The sequence below is a fragment of the Pelodiscus sinensis genome, chromosome 6, assembly GCF_052426305.1.
Source record: "Pelodiscus sinensis isolate ZL-2025 chromosome 6, ASM5242630v1, whole genome shotgun sequence".
Lineage (NCBI taxonomy): Eukaryota > Metazoa > Chordata > Testudines > Trionychidae > Pelodiscus > Pelodiscus sinensis.
Window position 1 is genome coordinate 90,063,949 of NC_143057.1, and position 18,420 is coordinate 90,082,368.

At 40.8% G+C, this 18,420-nt stretch overlaps 1 protein-coding gene across 7 annotated transcripts in view; it reads right to left on the minus strand.

Annotated features, from left to right (window-relative positions):
- MAST4 (microtubule associated serine/threonine kinase family member 4) overlaps positions 1 to 18,420 on the minus strand; it is a 443,204-nt gene that overhangs the window by 25,210 nt on the left and 399,574 nt on the right. For all 7 annotated transcript variants that reach the window (XM_075932355.2, XM_075932356.2, XM_075932359.2 and 4 more), the window contains 6 exons: positions 17,813 to 17,978; positions 12,673 to 12,774; positions 7,545 to 7,667; positions 7,187 to 7,299; positions 5,349 to 5,476; positions 4,975 to 5,207 (listed from right to left, as the gene is read on the minus strand). In XM_075932355.2, coding sequence (XP_075788470.2) covers positions 4,975 to 5,207; positions 5,349 to 5,476; positions 7,187 to 7,299; positions 7,545 to 7,667; positions 12,673 to 12,774; positions 17,813 to 17,978 — 865 coding nt within the window. The remainder of the gene's footprint in view (positions 1 to 4,974; positions 5,208 to 5,348; positions 5,477 to 7,186; positions 7,300 to 7,544; positions 7,668 to 12,672; positions 12,775 to 17,812; positions 17,979 to 18,420) is intronic.

Sequence of the window (18,420 nt, forward strand, 5' to 3'; positions counted from 1 at the left end):
CTAGGATACACCACTCAGCACCTCTCTTTCTGTTGCAGCTGTTGAGAGATGCATGTCCTGCCCTGCCTCTCAGCCAACCAGTGCTGGGCAGGGGTGGGATCTCCCCCTGGCTGCGGAAGAGCGGTTCACTGTGCAGTGGGCGGGCCACGTGGAGCCCAGCACGGCAGCCTTAGAGCAGCCCTGACCTGGATGGCAGTGCTCAACCGGAGGCTGGGATGCAGAACAGGGCTAGGTGAAGGGGGCGGAATAGGCACCAGGAACTTCGGGGGCAGGGCTAATGCTGGGGGGCTCTGAGGGTGGGGAGCACTGGGGCATCCAGGGCGGGGAGCTGGCACTGGGGAGGCTCTGGCAGTGCAGCTAGTAGTCAGGGGTCTATGGGGAGAGGGTTGGCACTGGGAATGGGGCTAATATTGGGGACTGGGGGCTGGCACTGAGGGGGCTCTGGGAGGTAGGGTGTAGTGGGGCTCTGCAAACAGGAGGTGGGTACTAGGGGGGGTCTGGTGGTGGGAGGGCTGGAAGCTGGCACTGGGGGAGTTGGGTGCAGGGACTCTGGGGTCAGTTCCTGGTGTTGGGAGATAGTGGAGGGGTGGGGAGTTCTATGGGTTAGGATAGGCACTGAGGGGCCCTGTACATTTTATTTGTACATTTGAATATTCATTATCTGCACGATGAAAATGCAAATAAAATGTTACCTGTCCGTCAAAAATTTGTGAATGGGTTTGCCGGTCCATGGTATAAAAAAAGATTGGGAATCACTGTTTTAAAATCACCAGGGTTGGATGAAATGTATCCTAAGATACTTAAGGAGTTGATTGAGGAGATACATGAGTCCTTAGATATTATCTTTGAAAAGCTATGGAAGACAGGAAAGATTCCAGAAGACTGGAAAAGGGTAAATATAGCACCCATCTATAAAAAGGGAAATAAGGACAACCTAGAAAATTACAGGCTAGTCAGCTTAACTTCTGTGCCAGGAAAGATAATGAAGCAAATAATTAAGGAACCAATTTGCAAACATCTGGAAGATAATAAGGTGATAAGTAACAATCAGCATGGATTCGTAAAGAACCAATCATGTCAAACCAAACTGATAGCTTTCTTTGATAGGATAACAAACTTTATGGATAAGCGAAAGCAGTAGGTAGGGTATACCTGGACTTTAGTAAAGCATCTGATAGAGTCTCACATGGTCTTCTTATAAACAAACTGTGGAAATACAACCTTGGTGGGGGCTACTATAAGGTGGATGCACAATTGTTTGGATATCCATTCCCAGAGAGTAGTTATTGATGTTTCAGTCATGATGGAATGGCATAAAAGTGGGGTTCCTCAGGGATTCGTTTTGGGACTGGCTCTATTAAATATCTTCATCAACGATTTAGATCAAGGGTGGAAAATAATTTTTGATGGGGGCCACGCCAAGATTTTGCTAAGTGGTCAAGGGCCGCAATTTTCTATGGAGAGACTGCGGGAGTCTGGGATGGAGGTTGGGTACAGAAGGGAGCTCAGGATTGGGGTGCAGCTGTGGGGTCTTAGAGGGAGTTTGGGTGAAGGAGGAGGTTGTGACCTCAGACAGGGGACTGAGGTGCATGGTCTGGAGGGAGGAGGAGTACAGGAGGAAATTCTGACTGGAGAAGGGATGTAGTAGGGGATGCAAGGTGTAGCCAGACAGACCAACCCCCCATATCATCCATCTTATTTGCCTCTCTGAAGCATATAGGGCAGAGAAGGAGCAGTAAAATCAGTATAGTCTATGCTGGCTCATCTGATCCTGAGAAGCTGAAAAAACAGATATGTGAAGAGAGAGCGATTAAGTCAATAAGCTGGCCTCGAAGCTGCGAGAACTGCCCCGGCTGGCACCCATGTTGATTCGAACACACACACAGTCCCTGGGAGAGGAATTTCCCACTGAGAAAAGAATCCCCAGTAATTCCAATTTAGTTATCTCTCTTACAAGTATAAATTAAGTTCACAACTCCCTTGTAAGAACTGGTCTCACAAAAGACAGACTAGCCCCATTTGGCATGACAGACAAGAAAGAGAAATACGTGACCCCATGAGTATAAAGGTGGTACACAAGCACACTCTCTTTTGAGTGTCATTCTACCCTCTACCTGCTGGTCGGGTTAGGTGTTTGACCTCCCGAGGTTCTCTGGGGACGCCCACCTCGTATTTTCCTAGGAATTGAGGGACCGGCCCTGGCCTGACATGCTGGAGTCGAGAGGCACAGAAGGGGGTAAAAATTGTACCTGGATGTGGTCCTCTGTCTTAAGTGTACACATAGAAAGAGTAAGCTGTTACTTGGTACTATTATTTCTATTTTTCTATCTTTATCTTCTTTGTAACCATTTTTAAGATCTATATTTTGCTAGTAGTTAAGAAATAGAGCAATAGCCATTGTAACCATATGATTTATAAGCTTCTTTAATAAACCTGTAACTGTTTAAGCTTTAACCTGACTCCTTCAGTTGTTGTAACAGAACCAAGCACAATTTAAAAGAACTTCAGCCGGTCTTAGGGACAGATATAGGGAGAGCTTGGGCGTTTGGATTTGTGTCACACCCAGGTGGCAGAATCCACTGGAGCACCTTTCAGTCTTTCCCCAAGGCTGCCCGCTGTGAAGGAATTATGAATTCTAGCAGCTGAAATCTAAGGTGTAATAAGCTCTTCCTATAAACTCGGGGCGTCTGAGAGCCTGTTGGCCGCCCTCTGTGACGGGACCCCGGTCCTAGCAGTAAAGTCACAGATGTTAAACTATTTTTCAGGGCGCCCTCCAGCCTCCTAGGCTGCCCACTGCAACGAGACTTTGTGTCTCAGCAGTTGAAGACTTGGGTGTAACACACACGCACACACTGCCCTGACCATCGGCTGACACAAGGTCTGGGATGGAGTTCTGACATAGGATGGAATGCGGGGTGCAGAATAGTTAGGTGGTGACTTGAGACAGGAAGTTGGGGGGAGTGGGTGGGATGTAGGTAGGCTGTGCCTGTGAGTCACTTACCTCGGTGGCTCCCAGCCAGCAACCCAGCGGGACCATCAGGCAGGTTCCCTATCTGTGCCACATGTCTCTCTGTGAAGGTGGGGAGGGGTCTTCACGTGCCAGAATCAGCCAATGAGAGCTGAGAGATTATGCTGAGGGATGGGGCAGCCAATGAGAATTGGCCAATGAAAGGTTTTGCTGGGGGTGGGGGTAGCATGCAAAGCTTCTCCCTTTCCCCCAATATAGAGAGGCAGATGGAGCAGCCAGCTGTTCTGAGCCCTGGGACTGCTCCCTGGTGAGGGTTCGGTGGGGCAGCTGTGGGACGCACTGAAAGGCTTGGCAGGCTGGATGCAGCCTGTGGGCCGGATCTTACCCACCCCCAAATTAGATAATGGCATAGAGAGTATGTTTATAAAGTTTGTGGATGATACCATGGTGGGAGGGATTACAAGTGCTTTGGGGATAGGATTATAATTCAAAATAACCTGGACAAACTGGAAATGGTCTGAGGTAAATAGGATGAAATTCAATTAGGACAAATCCAAAGCACACCATTTAGGGAGGAACAATCAGTTTCATACATCCAAAAATGGGAAATGACTGTCTAGGAAGGAGTAAAGCAGAAAGGAAATTAGGGGTGTTAATGGACCAAAAGCTACATATGAGTCCACAATGTGACACCGTTGAGAAAAAAAGCAAACATAATTCTGGGATACATTAGACAGAATGTTGTAAGTGAGATACGAGAAGTACAGGTTGAACTTCTCTAGTCCAGTGCCCTTGGTTCCTGACCGGTGCCAAACCAGAGAATTTGCTGAATGACAGGAGGTCAATATTGTCTAGTGGTATTACCAACACTTCCACTGCTTACTGGACTCTTAGAAGCCATTTAGAGATAAATTAGAGCTAAATATCAGCACAGAACATTGAGAGCCAGGATTGGTAGCTGTAAACAAACTTTAGTGGACCACAGGCAATTTGGCCACATGCATGATAAATGGACATCTAGCTCACTAAAATCATTCTGGACCACAGACGTTGCCAGACCAGAGATTGCTGGACTAGACAGGTTTGACCTGTAATTCTTCCGCTCTATTTTGCACTGATTAGGCCTCAAGTGGAGCAGTATGTCCAGTTCTGGGCACTGCATTTCAGGAAAGATGTGGGCAAATTGGAGAAGGTCCAGAAAAGAGCACCAAAAATTATTAAGTCACAGCTTTCAAGTATCTAAAAGGTAATGAGGAGGAGGAAGAAAAAAAAATTATCCTTAATCTTGGATGATGGGACAAGAAGCAATAAGGTTAAATTGCAGAATGATAGGTTTAGGCTAAAAATTATGAAAAACTTCCTATCAGAGTAGATAAGTACTGGAATGAATGGCCTATGGATAGAGACTCCACAACATCACTGGAGATTTTAAAGAGCAGGTTAGATAACTGTCAGGGATAGTCTTGATTGTGCTTGGTCCTGCCGTCAGTGCAGGGGACTGGACTTGATGACCTTTTGAGTTACAGTATTCTATGATCCTTTGAAAAAAGCCCCAAGCAAACAATTTAAAAATGCCTAGTATTGGTCTGTATACTGCCACCAACCGTGCACATGCAACTTGATTTTAACCTCTGTGATCTAGAACTCCTGAACCTGCATTACAAGGAAAAGGAGGTGGTAAAGGCAATTTCATAACCAAGTAAGAAAACCTGAGAAGATCTGAGCTGAAGCAGCTCAAGAGAAATATATGGAGGAAAAACTGATGTTCAGCATCTAACAGTAGTAATATGCGAATTTAATGTGTCTAGTTTAACTGCATGCAGGACGACACCTTACTGGAGAGACCTGAGGGTAAGCTGGAGAAGTCCTGGCACACTACACTTAAGAATTTTAGTAACAAATGGAAGGAGGGAGATAAAATCATAGCTAGAGAGGTAGATGGGTGTGTGGAGAGGAGTCTTATCAGTCTTCCCTGCCCCTTCAGTATAGTAAATTAAGATCCTTACCTGAGAGTGTTGAGCTGCTGATGGTACTTGCTGGAGTGGTGACCTCAGGCTCATCTTGAACAACTTCCTCATTTAAAGAAACAGCCTTTTCTTGCTCCTCCCGGGATCCTCCTGAGCAGGTGGTTTCATCTTGATCGCCCTCAGATGATATGGCCAGTTTTGGAAGCAAACCTGAACTATGCCGCTGCCTGGTACTTTCAGTATCAGATGAGTTGGAGGTAGATAGCTGTTGCCTGCATTTAAAACAGCATTTACACACATCATGTTTAATGATACTTTTTAAGGGAAGGCCAATTGTAGTGGGCTTGACTGGCTACAAAACAATCACTAATGGCTGTTAACTTGAGCTCCCTTTAATCATTATTTCTACTCACATTTCAGAATATTCTGAACTCCAGCTCAAAGATTCCACAGATGGCAACGTCACATTTTTTGTTTTGTCTCCTGTATCTTCCTTTTCTTCACCTAGATTTCGAGTTATTCGATCTATGCTACTAAAAACCTGTTAGAGAAAAGAAAATGGTATCATTAACACACATTTGATATAAAGAGATCTTCAGGAAAACACATCTAGATACTGCATAAGCATTTAGAGTGTCTTGGAGCTTAAAAAGACTGAGATGGTTTACATTTAAATTCTAGGGGTTTGTGTTCTTGAAGTGCTTTTCAATTTTATTCTCTTAGTTCCTCTGCTACAGGGTCATGAATAACATCTTTTAGTTATGAATCCATCAGTTTTCTCTCACCATTTCACTATGTGAACTCCAAGTTAGCAAACAAAATCCATAGATGCTCCTGGGCTTTTAGGTCAAAGGATCAATGCACATTCTTAGATTACTTCTTAACCATAAAGTCAATCAAAAGAACAACCCCCCCAAGCTACTGATTCAATGGCTCCCAATCTGGAGTGGGAAGTAGAAAAATGAGTTGGAATTGACTGTGAAGATGAGAATAAATTACTTGGCTAAAAGATTTAGAAAAAATAAATTCTGGTCATAAAAAGCTAGTTGTTCAGCTGACAAACTGCCTATAGAGAGTGTCAGCTGTGTTTCTTACAGCCTGTAAGCCACAGCTACAGATACAAACAATGACATACTGGCAGGTTTTAAGATATACAGCTACTCTTGTAGGTTCACTCCTTACAAAAGGATAAAAAATACCTCTAAAGAGGAGATTAAGAACTCTGAATCATTCCTGTCTCTTTGAATTGGGCTCCTGTTGCTAAGTCAGGTCAGAGTTCACATACTAGGATAGTGAGACTTTGAGATGACTACTGCCCTCACTCCTCCAGTCTCACATGGTGTCTACAGCATAGTGGAGTGATATAACTAAGTGTACATTAACATCACCCCCCCCCCCGCCCCCTGATGAATTGAACATCCTTTCCTTCTCTTGCTTTGGCTTTTAATTAAATTTTTTTGGGGTAAAACAGCAGTATCTGAAGAAGGTGCACAGTAAATACCTATTAATGAAAGCTTTTGAGACTCAGTGCTAACTGCCAGTTACGATAAAAATCCCACTATATAAGAATTTCAAAAGTCTGTTTATTCTTGCAAAACATCTCCAAAGTCTGCTCCGTTTCCAATTTTCAATCTTTGTACAGGTCCTAATAATTGTTCCTTTGATTATTGCAATCTCCTCTTTTATTTCCCAAGTCTGTCTTGTTCAGGCCATCCGAAATGTACCACAAAAATCCATATAATACAGAAAACAAAAATTGTGAAACAAGATGTGCTAACCAGTCTCAGTCAATCACTATGCTTTTTTTATTGTATCTGCTACCTCGTAGCTCATCTCTGTATTACTGTTTCAATCACATGATCAACTAGGAAGGCTCCTTCTCTATATAATTTTGCCTGTCAGACACTTAAACTGCTAGCACAAAATACAGTAAAAATTAACACTTATGAAAAAGTCTTTTAAAAGTAAACTTTTAAAAATAGGTCTTTTGAACCATCCTGTTAGTTCTTTAGGATAGTTCAAAAATTATAAAACTATACCATTTTCTATGACATTTTCTAGTGTTTTAGTGCTTTCACAAATGCCACATTAAATTTTGATTTGAACCGTCTTGGTTTCATACCTATTAAATTCCACAGGATTGATCCACGGGGGAATAAAATACCACATACACACACTATTGGCCCTTTCCAAGCCCCACAGAAGTAACTGAGTGTGTACACACACACAAACATACAAATACTTTACTTACTTTTGAAAACCTATGTGAACATGAGGAAAACTGCCTTATCTCCAGATTAAAGTCTTCATCATTTGTGTCATCTTCTTCTTCAGTTTCCATATGATGGTATTTCTCAGAACGAGCTACAAAGAAGGGGGGAAAATGAGTTAAACTATAATGAAGTTTCAGAGTCCAAGTCTTAATGTTAATTAATAGGGTAATTTTATTTTCAAAAACTGGTTTTCCTGAAGTGGCAGACTGGCAGTCAGAAGCTCCAGTTTTCATTAGTTTTAATAAGCAGGATTTTCAACCCATGCTGAGAAAAGGTAAATTATTTTACCTTAAGTAATGTCCCCCCAAATTCAATCATATTTTATACAATACATACTGTCAAAATAACTTGTGTCATCCTCAGATTCCAGCTGTGGAATGAATTCGGCTTTCTGTCTCAGCAGACTGTTCCAATCTAAAGTACGAAAAAACTGGTGTTGTTTTACTTCATATGCACCACCTGGGGGAGCCAGAGAAAAAAAAAGTGGGTGATTTTTAACAAAAAAATTTCAGTTAATTCAAAACTAAAACTCCTGATAAAAGAAAATGCTAATTAGCATGGAGAGGTACAATCACCATTTCAGGCTGACATGTTGAAGCCTAGCCAACTAGCTGTATAATTGTGGGTAAACATATTTCTTCAGCATTCTTTTGTTCAGAGAGACATTTATGCTCTTGTGGCACTCCTATTGTTATGTGAGCTTTTCCATCAAAAACTTGGTTTTTAGGAGTTTAATTACTACATATGAAAAATGCATATTAAACTGAAACTTGAAACTCAGTGTTGTTAGCCAAGATATAAATCTCTTCAAATACAAAAGTTTATTCGGCAGCACTTTGGAACAAGTAGGGGACTGTTTTGATTTTATTATCCATTTATTGAAATAAGATACCTCGTTAAGAATTGTTTGGCATTTATGGGATGGTAACAGGGAGTTCCTCTGGAATATCTTTATAATTTAGCTTACTATGGGTTAATGTCCATTTATTATAAAGTGATTTGAATATTTAAATACATTCATCTATTTTTTATCATCTATGTATGGATGATTTGCAGCTTGTGCCTTTTCTCAAGGAAACTTGCTGACTGCCATAACAAAAATGATTTCAAAAACAAAATAGAACAGTGACAACAAGGCTCTTGCCCTCTGTTGTACAGTATATTGTGTAACTATTAGAAGTGCTGCAATTAGTTAGTGCTTCAAAAGAATGAATCGCTTCAGCAATTTTGAAACAAATATAGCACATTAAAAAAACAACAACAAACATCTGTGAAACAGACAAATGAAAAATAACCTGCAGGAATTTATGAACAACTTTTTTTTTCCAGTTCTTCAATCATTGTAATCTGTTATAGTCTCTTTTTTTTGTTTTGTTTTGTTTGTTTATGATTTTGTTGAGAATTTTAGCAGTACAATGTGGAAATAATGAAAAACAAAATAACGGAAGTATTATTTTACAGGCTCACCAGCATTAATGCATGCACTGCTGTCAAAGACAAGTAATATCCTGACAGATCTGTTGGGTTCATAGCATTATGCTATATACTATACAACACAATATCCTCATATTTCTGAACTGGGCTGGTAAAGTTACAGCAAAGTGTAATAATCTTGCAACCTAGAATGCCTTCCTAAAGAAAACATCAGACACTATTCTTTTTACAGTAATTGACATAGGAGTACTAATACTGGGAAATATTGTTACAATGCGTGCAATTAAGTAACCCTGTATGTAACCACTGAAAATTTCAGCAGTTACACACAGGGCAGCGTCAGCTCCTTGGGAGCTGGCATGCGTGGGGAGCTGGTTTTTAAGCCAACTCCTCACATGTACTAGCTCCCGCACAGACAGCAGAGCGATGTGGGAGGCAGCTCCCCAGGAGCCGGTGTGCTGGAGAGAGCAGGCTTTTAAGCTGGCTCCCTGCATATACCAGCTTCCACCAGCAGCGTGAGGTAGCAAACAGCTCCCTTGGAGCCAGTGCATGCTGAGAGTCAGCTTTTAAGTCAGCACCCCATGAATACCGAAAGCTTGCACGTAACCGTGAATGTTAACCAATTATGTTTTCACATCTCTTGTTATATCTGTAGAAATTGGACAACAAAGATTTTTATACTATGTTGGCTACCTTTGTCTCATCTAAAATGGTCTATCATCCCAAGAAAGTTTATAAAAGCTAACAAGTATAGCACATTCACGGGCATGCTTTCCTAGGTTCAGAATGCCTTCAACGGGCATTTTAACCAAATTATGGCATATTCACACTGGTGGAAAAATTATTAGGAGAAACAGTTTTTAAAACAACTTAAACAATGAATGATCCTGTAGCACCTAGGGTACATCTTCACAGCAACATTATTAAAAAAACCGAGCATTATTTCAAAATAACTTAGTCCACCTCTACACTGCAGGCAGTTATTCTGAAATAACGTCAAAACACTGTCAAGCTAAAGGACGACTTATTCTGACTCCTGTAACCTTCACTGTATGAGGAGTAAGGGAAGTCGGAAGGAGAGTGCTCTATTTCGAAATAAGTGCTGTGTAGACACTCCCAATTTCAAAATAAGCTATTTCGAAATAAGTTATGCAATTGACGAAGCTCAATTTGTGCAGCTTATTTCAAGTTAAGCTCTGCTGTGTAGAAGCACCTTAGAGACTAACACAAAAATTTAGATGATATGAGCTTTCATGGGCACAATCCACCTCTTCAGATGAACAGAGCAAGGGGTAAAGGAGTACAAATATATAGCAGAAAGACAGGGGAAAAATCTGTCAATTAAAGTGTCCATGCTAAAAGAGGCTAATAGAGTGGGTTGTAAGTGCCTGGTATTTATCTTCTGATGTCATTTGGGTAAAACCAGATTTTTTAAAATCATTGTCTTTGAACTTGTTGGCTTTTTTCCAATATACCTGGGTCTTCAAAAGATTCCCCTTCTTTCAGTATTTCTGGCATGAGATAAGGCTCCTAAACAGAATCTAGTAAGATGACTTGGGGTAGGGTAGGGAAGATGGCCTGCAGAAATTTTAAACAGTGTTTGCTTGTTTGAGTCTGGGATGGGAAAGAGACCAAAGAAACAACCCAACTCCAACTTGTTGTTAGTTAAGCAAGGGTGTATTTTTAAAAAATGTGGTGATTTGGGTTCTCTCGGATTTCTAAAGAGGGTGTTTAAATCAAAGCACTGTTTTATGGAAAGTTAAAAAAATCTAAAATAAAACAATAAAACCAAAACAGGACTAATGTCAAGAAACTAGTCCAGATAGTCCAGAGAGGGAGAACTGCAACAATAGAATCCATCTGTTTTTTTTTTAAACTGCAATGGGCAAGAGTACAATGATTTAATTCCAACACTGATCTTGAAGCTATATGATTATGTTGTGCCATGTTTTAGAATTAATAAAATGTTCTTATATTTCTGTTATTTTTATTTTCTTTATGGAAGTAGTTTAAAAAAATCTATTCATTTCATTACAATCTGACCAAGCCACTCCAATCTCTTGAGTAAATATGTAATTATATATTTTCATGGAACATTGTTCAGCCAGTTAAATATGTATTATATACACAAGGCTGTTGTATGAAACGTGTGGCAGAACAGTATTTTCCAGTGCCCCTATGGGACCCATCACATTGTAGCCGCTATTTTTGTGAGCTGATTTTGACACTTTAAAAGCTTTGCTTTAGTTTTTAAATACCCCTCTGAGCTTCAAAGTGGCTGCAGGATTCCCCTTCTCAGATTGCCATCTCTTAAGACACCAAGAACAGTTGAAGAAATAAACTAGTAAATAAATATAGCAGATGTTACATTTGGAACATGGACCATTGGAACTTGAGAAAGCATGCATGTATGTGTTGGGGGAAGGGACACAGACTCTACCAGTGACTCAGTCTCCCTCTGATAGAATAGCAACATAGGCAGGAAATGACATTTATTATGAAGGATCAGGCAATAAAGTGATGGAGTCTACAATTAACATGTTTAAACCAAGTCCAGAGCCAACTCTAGCTCTTCAGACATGTACTTATGGTAATGCCTTATGCTTGGGGTGGAGCAAAGCTGTGCTGCCTCAGAACACAGTAGCGACTACTACCTTGGTCTTTGGGACCATGACATGGTGGAGGGGGGGGGGAGAGGGAGTCATTTGACAGAGCTGTCTACAGGGTGTGGCATACTGCACTCTAACAAGTGACCTGGAGGTGGGGAAGGGGTCCATGGAAAGTTGGAACCAAAGCTCTGCCTACTCCCTGTCCAGCTATTTGGGGTCACTGGCATGCAGCCACTTTCCTGCTCCCCTTTCACCTCTTTCCATACCAGCTTTCAAGGCCTGGGGAACTTAATGTGGCCACAAAGGCACCGCAGATCGGTCACATTCGTATACCTCTGCCTGACTATGACTGAATAGTTGTCCTTACTATTCAATTGTCTGTATTTTCAAATTATCTTTGTAAAAATGCACATCACTGAAAATTTAAAAACTCACGGACAACGGACGTAACCTCTGCAATAGTTTTGTGACTCCTGCTCCTCTCCCAAACTTACAATTCCCAAAATAAGCTGATCTGTATGTGAGCTCAACACATTCAGATCTTAATATGTACTGATACATTATGGGGACTAAGCAGGTCTTATCTGCAGCTGACTTCACATTAGGCTCTCTACCTAGATTGTCTTGGGAGCAGCACCGATTAGGGCCTGAATCCCCACAGCACAGTAAGCAGCAGCTTATTGACGTAGATTCTAAGACAAGATGGGATCATTATGCCCATCTAGTCCAACCTCCTGTACAACCATATCACTTTCCCCCAAATTATCCCTAGAGCATCCCATCTTGCTTTTACAATGATCAGTGATGGAGAATTCACTACTGCTCTCCATTTACTTCCTTAGCTTCCCACGCTTTTGATTTTATTCTATTTTGTACAAAGGCAAGTAGCACTGAATAAGTAATAAGAAAGTTCGTGATCCAACCTCAGGCAGTCATTTTAAAGTAATTAGTTCAAGTAGCAATCATGTGTCCTGAGGCCAATGGGCGCTCATTGGCCAGGTCAGGTTTGTAGCCCATGAAGTGGCTCTTGTATGTTGATTCTCTGCTATTTCTGCAACTAAGCTATTTAGCAGTCTTCATTTTCTTGAGGTTAACAATTCCATGCAGACTGCCTTCAAGAGAAGTTTATCTTTTATTTATTGAAACAAGATAAGAGGAAATGAGAACAACTGTATAAGATAAGAACTGTATAAGATGACAACTGCACTGATATTTGTCCCCCTACAGTGTTACTGCTCTGAATCAGCAAAAGAAAAACCCAATCAGCAAAACACACTCGTGCACATATGAGCTGGCATCATGTTGTACACATACACAGATGTTTTCTGGCCACAACAAAAAAGAAAATAAAAGCCTCAGCATGTTCAACATATATACTATTTCTAGCACATTTGCAAAATTTAAAATAACGTCCCCCTAACCTGTTCCCAGTCTCTCCAGAGGGTTTTGCCTGAGCAGTAGTGTAATCAGATCCTGGGCATCTGGAGGTGGGGCTTCATCCTTTTCAGGCCAGTTGATCTCATCTAGTATGAAAGAAAGTTGCTTGTGAATTTATTTTAGTCCCATTTCAGTACCATAAAGGATGCTGGGTAACTGCTGGTCAGCTTAGTCAAAATGAAACAGACTTTTCTACATAGCATATTAATCACATTGTTTTTATAAGATGTTAATTGCTTTTAAATACAACACAATCTGCGCCTATTCTTCAAAATTCATTCATTCATTCATTCATATATTTTGCAACGAAGTGTTATTTAAACAGCTCTTAATAACAACATGGAGAAGTGCTTAACTGTGTTTACAAAATATTTGTGCTTAGCACTGTTGGCCATTCTTCCCTTCAAAGATTGTTGTGGTTTAAATACTAGTTCTGTTCGTGGCATCTACTGACATCTACCCTGTTCCTACAACCATTGCTCACATCTGCAATCCTTACGGATGCTAGTCATTTCACTGAAGTCATTATTCACAGGAGTTATTTTTTCCCTAGGTGCTCCAGAGTTAGAGTAATATAAGTCAAGATGGTATTCTTTTCCCCCTTGGTCTCTTCTACTTAAGAGAAAAAAAGCCCCATGTATTTCAGTTAACCCTATTACAAAGATCTTTTGTACTTTGTGAGAAGATTGACTTAATTTCTGTGGCAAGGCTCCTGGAGTCTGCTGCACCTTGGTCATGGCAGACAGGAAATTCTGCTCAGCTCTCCTTTACCTTAAATAACAGGAATCTGTAATTTGGTGATATGAAACTGACCACCAAAACCATGAGTAAGGATGGTCCAGCGATTTCAGAATTAGCCTACTACTGAGTTCAGGGCCTGCTCTGTCATAGTCTTCCTGTGTGACCTTGGGCACATCACTTAGCATCTCTGTAAAATAAAAAACCCCCGTAGCTTCCTAACCCACAGGGACTCTGTAAAGATAAATACGTGAAAGATTCTGAGGTGCTCAGATAGGAGGGTTCCACTTTCACATTAAATTAATACGTTTCTGATTTTCCATATATTTTCAATAGGTCAGATTTGTTTTCCTCTACACATAGGAGGAACCTCACCGTACAAGCTGTCAGAGAGAAAGATTATGTTGGCAGCTTGATTAGAACAATAGGCACCTGGGGAGACCTGGGTGGCAGATTGGGAGTTTGCATTAAGCATAAAAGAGAAGTGGATTTTTCTATTAAAACAATCGAAGATGCAAAATAATTAGCAAAAATTATATTGATTAGATTTCGGGAGAATATAAGACATTGAGAGGATGGAGGGGGAGGGTCAGGAGTGTCATGCCTATTGTTTCAGGCCTTCTGAAGTCTAATGCAGAAAATATTACACAGGTTAACATTTGTTTCATGTTCTCAAGGGCTTTACCCACAACCCTAACGGCTAAAAGACCTCTTTCTTTTACAATGAATACTTAGCTAGATATTTTGCTTCTAATGTCATTGAGAGTCAGTTAATGCCAATTTCCTGGAGCTAGCTTTGGTAACCTGACATGCCAAAACATTTCTTTCAGACAGCGCCAAGGGGACACTAGAAATGAACATGGAGCATCTAGCTCACCAGATACACAAATCTTAACTCTTTCAAGTTAACAAGTAATCAATTAGCACAACTACAACAGGAGCAAAAACTAGTCAAGATATACGCAGAGAGAATTCTGAACTATGAGGCATGCCCTGAGGTCATAAGCGGAGCCTGAGAACCTGTTGGGCCATGCTGAAGGGGCAGGATCAGGAGGGGCTGTCTCTGGCAGGAGCAGCAGACAGTGCTCTTCACGGAACGTCTTGACTGCAAGGACCAGGCTTCTTGCCCATCTCAATTCCCATTCCTGCAGTTGTGCTCCTCTGCTGGGCGTGCTGGCATGGATTCTGCCAGAGAGGAGCAGAAGTCTGCACCTCAGAAGTACTTATTTGCTAGAGGGAGGCCCTATCTGACTCCACCCTTTCACTGCAGTCCTAGTGCACTGAGTCACATTCAATTCGCCTGATGGACAGAGCCAGAGCCGTGCTGAATGGCTGGGGTAAAGACAGAGTTGAATCTGGCAGCTTGATGTGGGGGAGATATACATGGGGAGAATGGGGGGGGGGGGTAAGGAGTGTCATACCTATTGTTTCAGGCCTTCTGCAGACTGGGGTTGCCAGGTGTCTGGTAAAAAAAATTCAGAAAATACCGGACACCTAAAATGTCTGGTACTTTCTGATTTTTCCCCAGCCAGGAGGCGAAAATCCCGGGCTGTCCGGCTCAATACGGAGGCAGTCTGGCAACCCTAGTGCTTACCGGGGAGCTGTCTGGTCTGGCGCAGGAAGGCAAGATGGCAGGTGGCCGCTGCAGCCTATTAGGGCCAAAAAGCCTCATCACACATTTTTTAAAGGGGCCATGCATTTTTTTTGGGGGGGGGGGGGACTTAACAATTCTCAGGGTCCTTTTTTATTCGGTATTTTTTCAGAAATCATCTGGCAACCCTACCTCATGCAGAAAATACTGGTAGGGTTAATATTTTATTAATGAGGTGCAGCCTTCCGCTCCCCTTCTGACCTCCCCTCCATTTGCTTGCTGCACGGGAGGCAGATAAGACTGCCCACCTGGAGAGTGGAAGGCTTCCTGAACTTCCATATAATGAATACCCCCACCTCATCCATGCGTACTGGCTATCCCTCCCCCCGCATGGCAAAAGGGAGGAGGGCATGAAGTGTTCCCCTACAGGTTTTTGTATGTTGCCATTCCTAATATCTGATTTGTGTCCATTGATTCTTTTACGTAGGGACTGTCCAGTTTCGCCGATGTATATAGCAGTGGGGCATTGTTGCCACATGATGGCATATATTACGTTAGTAGATGTGCCATGCAACAAACCTCGGTGCCAACTCTGCCCACATATATACACCAGCAACACCTGGTTAGGTCCTGTGATGGTGTTGCTGGTGTATATATGTGGGCAGAGTTGGAACCAAGGTTTGTTGCATGGCACATCTACTAACGTAATATAGTAGATATACTATACTGCCAACAATGCCCCACTGCTATATACATCGGCCAAACTGGACAGTCCCTACGTAAAAGAATCAATGGACACAAATCAGATATTAGGAATGGCAACATACAAAAACCTGTAGGGGAACACTTCAACCTTCCTGGACACACGATTGCAGATCTAAAACTAGCCATCCTACAGCAAAAAAACTTCAGGACCAGACTTTAAAGAGAAACTGCTGAGCTACAGTTCATCTTCAAGTTTGACACAATCCACTCTGGATTAAACAAAGACTGCGAATGGCTCGCTAACTACAAAAGCAGCTTCTCCTCTCTTGGAATTTACACCTCCAGATCAGCTACTAGAAGTGGGCCTCATCCTTCTTGATTGGATCCACCTCATCATCTCCAGCCTGATCCTGGCCTGCATATTTATACCTGCCTCTGGAAATTTCCACTACCTGCATCTGACGAAGTGGGTCTTTGCCCACGAAAGCTTATGCTCCTACACTTCAGTTAGTCTATAAGGTGCCACAGGACTCCTCGCCGCTTTTGCAGATTCAGACTAACACGACTACCCCTCTGATACTTCAATAAAATAATTACTATCAAAGGAAACATATGACATAGGTAAAAAAAAACCCAAAATCTGAATCGATCGATGGATAGAATAATGAATCTATCAATACTTCTAGGAATCACCCACGTAAGGTCAATGGGAGTGACCACACACAGAAAGTTATTCACAGGCTTGTATATCTACTGGATGAGTGCCTCAGATTTAAAAGGGGGAAGTTAAATGGACAAAAAAGAAAACATGGACTATGAAATTCCAAAATACATATTTTTAAATTGATATAAAATTAAAATCTCTCTTCTTCCCCCTCACAATTGAAGAGAGCAGCCTAAACGGGGAGGGGGGGGGGGGGGTGTGGGGTGTGTGTGTGTAATAAAAATCATGAGTTATCTCCATGTTCTCCTGCCTGCAGCTTCTACCGCAGTTTAAATCGGATTTGGATAAAATAAAACATGAATATACATTTCAGCCGTAAGGCATTGAGAACAAAGCCAGCATTTGCTGCTTGTGTTAATTAAACAGTTGATTCCCCTTGCCACTCAGGCCTTGGTGTATCACATCAGAAAACAGCATGGTTATAAATCTATAAACAGCTAGGATATTGTATAAAGAGGTCATATACTGCAGGCAATTCACAAATCCACTTCATAAAAGTTTACAAACATGCCTGGCTTGCAAAGGTAGAGATGGAGAATTGTGATGATAACAGAACATTTCCCTACTTACCAAATTGGATTTTTTCTCTCTTTTTTAGCTAGTACATTCAGTAAAAGAGATGTCATTCCGATAAACTTTTGGCATAAAACAGAGGCCATCTACATCGATACATTTGGGAAATGCATGGAAACAGCAGGTAGGACAGTGAGAGATTCTGTTTAATTATCATTTAGTTTCGCCACAAGCTGCATGACAATACTTAGGGTCAGCTTGCAGGTTAGGATCTAAAAGGTTATTGAATTTTAAATGAAAGAAGAACAGCTGTTACAGAAATAACATTACAATATAACAACCACCAATGAAATCATTAACAATCTGTGAATTGAATTAATTTCCCTCTCTTTTTCATTTCATTATTTATTATTTGGGAGACATTTGTTTTAGGGGTTTATTACATTTTTGTTAATTTCTTCATTGTGCCATTAGGCAATTTTCCATTTCTGCAAATACAGTCCGCATTAACCTTTTATTATCTGTAACAAATCCTGAAAATACTGTGACGGTGACAAATTATTTGACTGTCCAACCATAAACAGTTTAAACAATGCACTTTTAAAACATTGTACTTATAAACACTACCAACAATTTTACTGCATTTCTAAACTAATTTCTGATGTATAATACAAGTTCCATTTTTTAGATCAAATTTCATCCTTTGTTTTGATGGCTGTTGTTATGGTAACATGAGTGATTTTTTTTCCTTTCAGGAACAGCTAGTTGAAAAAAGCTAATTTTAGTAAAAATTCTTAAATATATCTTTTTGATTATGTGGGTTAAAATTTCAGTTTTTCATGGTGATATTTACCACTGATAACTTGTCCAAATAGCTCTTCTGGTGTATCTCCAAAGAATGGCACACATCCAACAAGAAATTCATATAGGATAATTCCCATGGCCCACCAATCCACTGGCTTGCCATAACCCTGCCTCAATATCACTTCAGGTGCTATATATTCAGGTGTGCCACAGACCTGAAGAAGAAAAAGAAAATGTTTAGACAAGTGAAGAAAGAAAATAAGAAAAAGGAAATGTTTAAACAAGTGAAGTTTAACAACATTAGTTACTGTGCTTAAATTTTCCCAGTAATTCTCATGCTGTAGCAAAATCTTACAAAAATTGATAATTTTAAACTTCCTTTTCTGCAGGATTTATATTGTTGAGCTCACAATACATTTAATATTTTACATGAATTCACTGTCATGTATGTGAAAAACGCATTTTATGAAAAATACAGTATTAAAATAATTAGGTTTTATACACAAGAGTCAATTAAAGACAATTGTTTTATTTATCTAAAAGATATTTTTATTTTGACATGAAAGTTGTGATGGTTTTATCTTAAGTAACTTTTAGAGTGAACAGATTGTGGGCAAATGGTAATGAGGCATGCTTAAAAGGGAAATGGGCCATAAC